Below are 7,457 nucleotides of genomic sequence, written 5' to 3' on the forward strand. Positions count from 1 at the left end.
CTGTCTGGCTACAAAGCCCAGCACATTCTCAAACACTGTTCTTAAACACTGCTCCTTGCCACTAATATTCTTGAAGAATTGTTTCCAAAGAAAAATCTTGTAAACTGAACACTGCTTTTCTATTGTCTATTTTTTAATTAAAGAAATGCATTTTTTAAGAAACAAAAAGGGAAGGGTAACATATTTATCATGTTCAAGATACAGTTGTAGGGCGATTTAAAGAAACATCCAAGTCAGTGTTTACAATTCAATGAGGTAAGCTTAAATACTGCCATTTACCAATTAAAATATAGCAATTCAAGTTAGTTAAGTAACTTTTTAAAAGACATAAAGTGCATACATGTTAAGGTAAAATTTAAACCACATTTGTCTGATTCTGTTACTTCTGTTGGCATAAACTAGTACTATTTTTCTCAAAGTAGAGCATGAGTCTGTTCCTAGCAGATGCTTAATAACATCTAACAATGTATATAGACTGAGCCAATAATAAAATGTAATCTAGAGGGCCCCTGGGTGGCTCAGTCCATTGAGTGGCCAACTCCAGATTTCAGCTCAGATCATGATCTCAGGGTTGTGAGATGGAGCCCCAAGTCAGGCTCCACACTCAGCATGGAGTCTGCTTGAGATTTTCTCTCTCCCTCTCCCTCTGCCCCTCCCCCCTATTCACTGCGCACACACTCTCTTTCTCCCTCTCCAATAAAATAAATAATTTTTTTAAAAGATTGTACTTATTTATGAGAGAGAGACAGAGACAGAGATAGTAAGAGAGAGCATGATTGGGGAAGAGTGGGAGAGCAGGCTCCCTGCTGAGTGGGGAGCCTGATGCAGGGGTTCGATCCCAGAATCCTGGGATCATGACCTGAGCCTAAGGCAGATGCTTAACCAACTGAGCCACCCAGGTGCCCCAAATAAGTAAATCTTTTTAAAAATGTCATCTAGAAGTCACATTTTGATTTATTAGTGCAACAAATGAGGGGTTGGATAGTTTTGAACTCTAAGTACCCATCTGTCTCCCTTTCTTTACCTCTCTGCACCTAGTTAGCTGTTACCCTTTAGGGTCACTTTGTCAATCTTTTTCTCACATGATGAATTAATACTTTATGTCATAATATAAAACTGAAACACAGAAAAATAAGAACTTGTGTCTGAGATAAAGAAATTTCACAAAGAAAATTACTGTTCAGCTTGGGTTTTGAAGGATGAGTAGAAGTTTTTCGAGCAGAGGAATCAGGGAAAGGCATCCCAAGAGAAGAGAATATATTTATAAAGGCACAAAATTATGAATGAGTATACTTGAAATTTTTTTTAGAAACTTCTTCAACATCTTTACAGGATTAGTCATTTCTGTTTTCATTTTACTAGTCTATTTTATATTTTTCATTAAATATTTATTATATTTTTTCATATTTTTATACAAATTCTAGTTAGTTTACATACAGTGCAATATTGGTTTCAGGAGTAGAATTCAGTGATTCATCACTTACATACAATACCCAGTGCTCATCATAATAAGTGTCCTCCTTAATACCCATCAACCCTCAATTTTTTTTTTTAAATGAACAATTACCTTTATTGGTGCAGATTAGCCCCTCTTTTGGCACTTGGCATGCAGCTATTGATCTGGCAAATACATTTTTTTATTATTATGTTATGTTAATCACCATACATTACATCATTAGTTTTTGTTGTAGTGTTCCATGATTCATCATTTGCGTATAACACCCAGTGCTCCATGCAGAACGTGCCCTCCTTAATACCCATCACCAGGTTAACCTATCCCCCCACCCCCTCCCCTCTAGAACCCTCAGTTTGTTTTTATCATTGAGTCTCTTATGTTTGTTTCCCTCTCTCTTTTTATTATATTTTACTTTAATCATGTATATATCTGCCTCTCATGTTTATCTATAAGCTTCTTAAGAATATGACTTACAGATATTTGTAACTTCAGTGTTTAGCATAGTAATTACTCAATACATATGTGTTTGTTAAAAGAACAAGACAACAAATAATGTAAAGAGGTACCTTTAAGGAATAGCAAGGGCAGTTTAGCTAGAAAGGAGAGTGTGTGTGAGAGAGATGTATGTGTTGCTGGGTGAATGTATGGCTTTGAGGAGATTAAAGAGGTAGGTTGGATCTGATTGTAAATTCTACAGATCCTTTACTAAGTTACTAAGTTATTGTAATTCAACCTATAAACAACAAACAATTGGAGATCCTAAAGAAGCAGAGTGGTTTGCATTTTGGAAAGATACTAGTTTAGAAGTGAAACAATGATGACCATAACATTTCTTAGGACCTCAGTCTGTATCCCCTTACCCCACTCCAGAGGTCACCTTCAGAAAGTGTCCTTAGGTCCTGCGGATTCCCCATGTCTTCTGCCTGGGAGTAGTCTCTGGCCAAGGAATTTTTTTGAGTCTACATATATGGAGCAGGCCAGACACATAATTAATGCTCCCAAGAACATCCACCAACCAATGTGGGGCAGGAATTGGTATAATAATACCCCCAGATTCTTTTGCAACTCAGTAGGACAACTTGGAGGTTGTTATATACCATTTTTCAGAGAATTCCTGGCACAATTGAGCCCCAGTTCCTCACAGTGGTAACCCATTCATTGACACTTGTTTAATTGACTGTTCTTTCCCTGTGTCACTTTCCCTCTATTTTATCATGTTTTCTGGAATAATCTTCCAAAAAAAAAATTGTTTATTCTCAAACCTTTGTCTCAGAGTCTGCTTTTGGGAAAATCCAAACTAAATAAAATTTTCATTTTCTCTTTTCCCTATAGAAGGAAGTCTTAAAGAGAGGCTGGTGATGGTATCCCTGTGTCATATCTATATATATTGAAAAGTAGAAAAAACCCACCAAAACATTTTGGCTGTTTAAAAGAAAAGGATTCTTATATTCTGGAAATTCACATTTATTTATAAATAAAAACAACAACAGAAAATAAACATTGATAGAGTCACACAATGGAATTTGCACTTTGGCAGTAATGAATTAATTTCAGACATGTGCAAAGACGTAAATGTCGAAAGAGTAACATTTAAGTGAAAACAGCAAATTTCAATAGAATTAAATTAATATTAAGTTCAAAAACTTGTAATATGGCATTGAGAGACACAAACATATAGGGTAAAACTTAAAGAAAAACAAGAGATTAATAAGCACAAAATTCAGGAGAGTGATGACTTCTAGAGGGGGTGAGAGTATGGAATCGGGCTAGGGTCTACTGAGAACATCCAAGGCACTGACACTGCTCTCTTCCTTAAACTAGGTAGTAGGACCCAGGTGTTCATTATATCAGAGTTCCTTATACTTTACATATTTTTAATAAACATTATTTTCTAATGGTTTACTATTTAATAAAAACACTGTAAAAATATGTCCCACAGGATGATGATGTCTTTTTGATGTTGTCATTGATGATGATGTCATTTGATATTGTCACTAGGTTATGTCTCACCAATTTAGCATTCCAATAACCACAGGCACTATTGTTCTCCTTACCCCAAATGAACTAGCAAAACATAAATAATACTATTCTCTTAGCTTGGATAATTATTTTTGTAAAAGTAAAGCCAGTGTTCTTGACCCATCAAAAACTGCAAATCAAGTGATGAAGGCATTAATCTTTGACTATATATTCATTTCAACCAATCTGAGAACAAATCAGCAGGGTCCCAAGGAGGGCAAGAAATACACAGAATGGGGCTCTACTCCTGTGAACACTCCTTTGAACACCTGTCTTCACAATTCTCCCAAGCCAGGTGAGAACCATCACCTCAGCACCACTGCCAAGTGTCTATGTCACAGGTGTCCACTTTTGATGCCCACATCATAGTTTCTCTCTCCAGGATCTATAGGTAAAACAAAATACATAGGTGAAATGCACAACAGGCAATTGGTTATATAACAAATTTAGAGAGGAGCCAAAAGGAACAGTGATTGGAGACTACAATGATATGTCGCAAAAAGGGTTGGGATGTACAGGGATGCCTCAAAAGGATCTAGAATCTGGGGCGCCCGGGTGGCTCAGTCAGTTAAGCATCTGCCTTCGGCTCAGGTCATGATCCCAGGGTGCTGGATTGAGCCCTGAGTAAGGCTCCCTGCTCAGCGGGGAGTTTGCCTCTCCCTCTCCATCTGCCTCTCCCCCAGCTCATGGTCTCTCTCTCACTCTCTCTCTCTCAAATCCTTAAAAAAAAAAAAAAAGAATCTAGAATCCACCTGGAGTCAGGTCTCGGATGCCACTCCTAGACCATGCTTGAATCCAGTGTCTTAGGAGACATTGCTGCTGTAACCCTCTCTGCTCCAAATGTTCTCTGAAACTCTCCTTTAAAATTCTTGCTCTTCTTTGGCCTCCCTGCTCTTGAATCTTGATTCTCTGTCTTTTCTCAGCCCCTGGGGATTAAATATTCTGCTAAGGGGTCTACCTGATTTGGGGTTTCACAAATTGACATTTTTTTCCTCAAATTCTTCTTACATTATCCCTTTAATTATAGAATACAGAAAAGTCTCATTCCACCATCAGACCCAACCTGGGCCTCCAGACCCCGGGCTAGGCTCCTGCTTAAGTGGAAAGATGCTGGACATAGCCTGGAGACATGAGAGCTGCCAGCATCTCTCAGAACCCGGGGACAACAGAGAGGTCAATTGTTTCAGGAGACAGAGATAGAGTCCTTTTGTGCAAGACACCTCCAACCTAGGAACAAAGAGCTGAGCTGGAGAAAGAACCCTAAAAACAGGTGAAATTAATTTTATTTTTCCTGCAAGAACTCATAGATAGCAAATAATTAAGAGATACCCACCCAAGGAATGATCTCTCACCACCACCACCCCTCATACATACATGCTCGTGCACACGCACACAAAACAAAAAATTGAGAAGTGTGCTGCTTCTTCTTGTAAAATTATTCTTCATCTAGGGGGGTGGGGAACAAACAGAGGAGGTCCTTTCCCAGTCCCAGAAAAATGTACTCACATTTTCTGCCTTATTTCATACCTTGGTCACAGTATTTATCATGGGATGTTCTAACTAGTTGTAAATCTGTTTATTTTCTCCAGCAGACTCTGACTTCATTCAGATAGAATCATGTCTTGTTCAGCTCTGCATTCCCCACCCCTAGCACAGAGTTATTCCTCAAATGACATCTGAATGAGTGAAAATAAAAGGGAATTGGTCTTATCTTTTACTCTACCAAATTATTTTATTTTGATGACCTGAGCAGCTACAACCAGGAAACTGAGGAAAGGGAAAAGATCTTCAAACGGACTCAGAGAGGCTTGAGAAGGGTTTGGGATCCACTAGATTTGAAATAACTTCAGACATATTTCTGCCTTCCCCTTTAGGCTCTTATTTACTGAGAAGCAAGGGAGAAATAGCACTGAGAGGGATTTTAGGAGCTTAAGAGAAGAGAGTGGGCCAGAGTTTGCCTCTGCCACAGGAACAGGTGTTGGCTCAACCCAGTGGCGGAAGGCTCAGACCCAGAGGCGCTAGACATGTCTGGCAGGTTCCTTGGCTGCTCCCTCATTGTAAGAAGTACAGACAGGAAAAGAGAGCTGGTCTCTCTGCTTCTGCCCTTCCTCTTCCATTACCATCCTCCCTGTGGCCTTCTCTCTCTACATCACTGTGAGAAGAAACTTCATATCAACTGTATTCCCCAAGGTGAATATTGTCCTCATTGCATTCAGTCATAAAAACAATAGTTCACTGTATTGAAACAGTGCATTTTTTCATTCTTAGCATATTTCAGCCAATAAGTGAAGAAATGTAGGAATGGGGACCAAACTCCAACTCCTTCGGTAAACAGAGACAACAAAGACACAAAACAATGATAGTGTGGACCCAGCATCGCCCCCTGGTTGTGGTGAGCAATACAAAGCCAAGTCCAAAGGGAATCACAGCACAGTCCACCCTCTGTGGATTCCCCCATCTGTCCTTTCCACATTCTCATCCATGTACCACACTTCCACCGCCAGAGCCTGCTCCCAGGTCTCAGCTCAGCAGATAGGGTTTGTAGCCAACAGTACACCAGTCAGTATCTCTGCTTCACTCAGAGACCCGCCTCAGCCAGAAGACTTTCTCTTTGCACAACTTCTTTATGTTTTTGTAGGGTGTCACTTGAAGCCTCAGGCATGCACCCGTCCCATTTTCTTTCAACAACTCCTAGACCAATAAAAGTAGAGCTTCACCGATGCAAGCATTTGAGGAGACAATCACTGCGGGAAGAAGTGCCAGGGTGAGGGGGAAAGAAGAGGAAGAGGGGATGTAGGAGGAGGCAGGACATTAATACTGGGAAGCGGAAGGTCCGGGTTGTTCTGCCTCCTGGGGAGAGCTCCCTCCTTCCTTCATCAGCAGCATGAGATCCTTAAGAGAGCACAAGTCCCAGAGTCAGAACACCCACCCTGGAGTCTTCATTCTGCCACGCACTCCTCATGTGTCCCTTGACAAGTCACTTTAAGCTCTTGGAATCTTAGTCCCCACACTGTAAAATGGAGATATTCATAACAATACCTGTGCTTTCTGACTCAAAAATATTTGTGAGAACCCCATAAAATTGTTATAGAAGCTACCAAGTACCGTTGAGGCCTTAGCTAGTGTTCTCTACCTACAACTGCTCAGGACGGAAGCCCAAGTGAAGCAGCACCTTCCTCAGAGATGATTCTACTTCCTTATTCCTGAGGCTGTAGATCAAGGGCTTCAGCATGGGGGTGACCAGGTTATTCAGGATCTGGACGGTTGCATCCAGCCAGGGGCTTGGGGTTGGCCTGAGGTAGATGAGGACCACTGGCATGTAGAAAAGCAAGACGGCAGTGAGGTGGGCACTGCAGGTGGAGAAGGCACGGCGCTGGCCTCTGCGGAGCGGATCTGCAGGATGGAGCAGACAATGCAACTGTAGGAGGTGAGGATGAGAAGGAAGCAACTGAGGGGCATGAGGCCCACACTGATGAACCCCACCATCTCCAGGGCTGAGGTATCAGCACAAGCCAGCTTCAGCATCACCGGGATATCACAGAAGAAATAGTCCACCTCATTGGGGCCATAGTAGGGCAACTGGAAGGTGAGAGTGGTTAGAAAGGTGGCCTGAATGCAACCAAAAAAGGAGGTCCCCACGGCCAGGATGGCACACACTCTGTGGCTCATGGTCACCGTGTAGCGCAGAGGGTAACAGATGGCGACAAAGCGGTCATAGGCCATCACTGTGTACGGGAAGCGCTCCGTACAGCCCAGGAAATGGTAGAAGAAGAGCTGGGACACGCAGCCTGCATAGGAGATGACCCGGCTGTTCCCTGAAAGGTAGAAGAGCATCTTGGGGGAACTCACAGAAGGGAAAAGTATGTCACACACTGACAATTGGCACAGGAAAAGATACATGGGAGGGTGGAGCCGAGTGGAGGAGACGATTGCCAGGGGGATGAGCAGGTTCCCCATAAGAGTGAAGATGTAGAAGCCCAAA

General features: G+C 41.7%; 1 protein-coding gene across 1 annotated transcript; it reads right to left on the minus strand.

Annotated features, from left to right (window-relative positions):
• Positions 1-4,935: 4,935 nt before the first annotated feature.
• LOC102728761 (olfactory receptor 10D1B-like) lies at positions 4,936-7,453 on the minus strand (the record flags this gene model as incomplete). The annotated part of the gene is given in 2 exon segments (XM_031037779.2): positions 4,936-6,859; positions 6,862-7,453. Coding segments are annotated over 2 exon segments (843 nt in total), but the record flags the coding sequence as incomplete, so codon positions are not given.
• Between the last annotated feature and the right edge of the window lie 4 nt (positions 7,454-7,457).

Source organism: Leptonychotes weddellii, unplaced genomic scaffold (genome assembly GCF_054177405.1).
Source record: "Leptonychotes weddellii isolate Sample4059 unplaced genomic scaffold, ASM5417740v2 HiC_scaffold_7313, whole genome shotgun sequence".
Classification (NCBI taxonomy): Eukaryota; Metazoa; Chordata; class Mammalia; order Carnivora; family Phocidae; genus Leptonychotes; species Leptonychotes weddellii.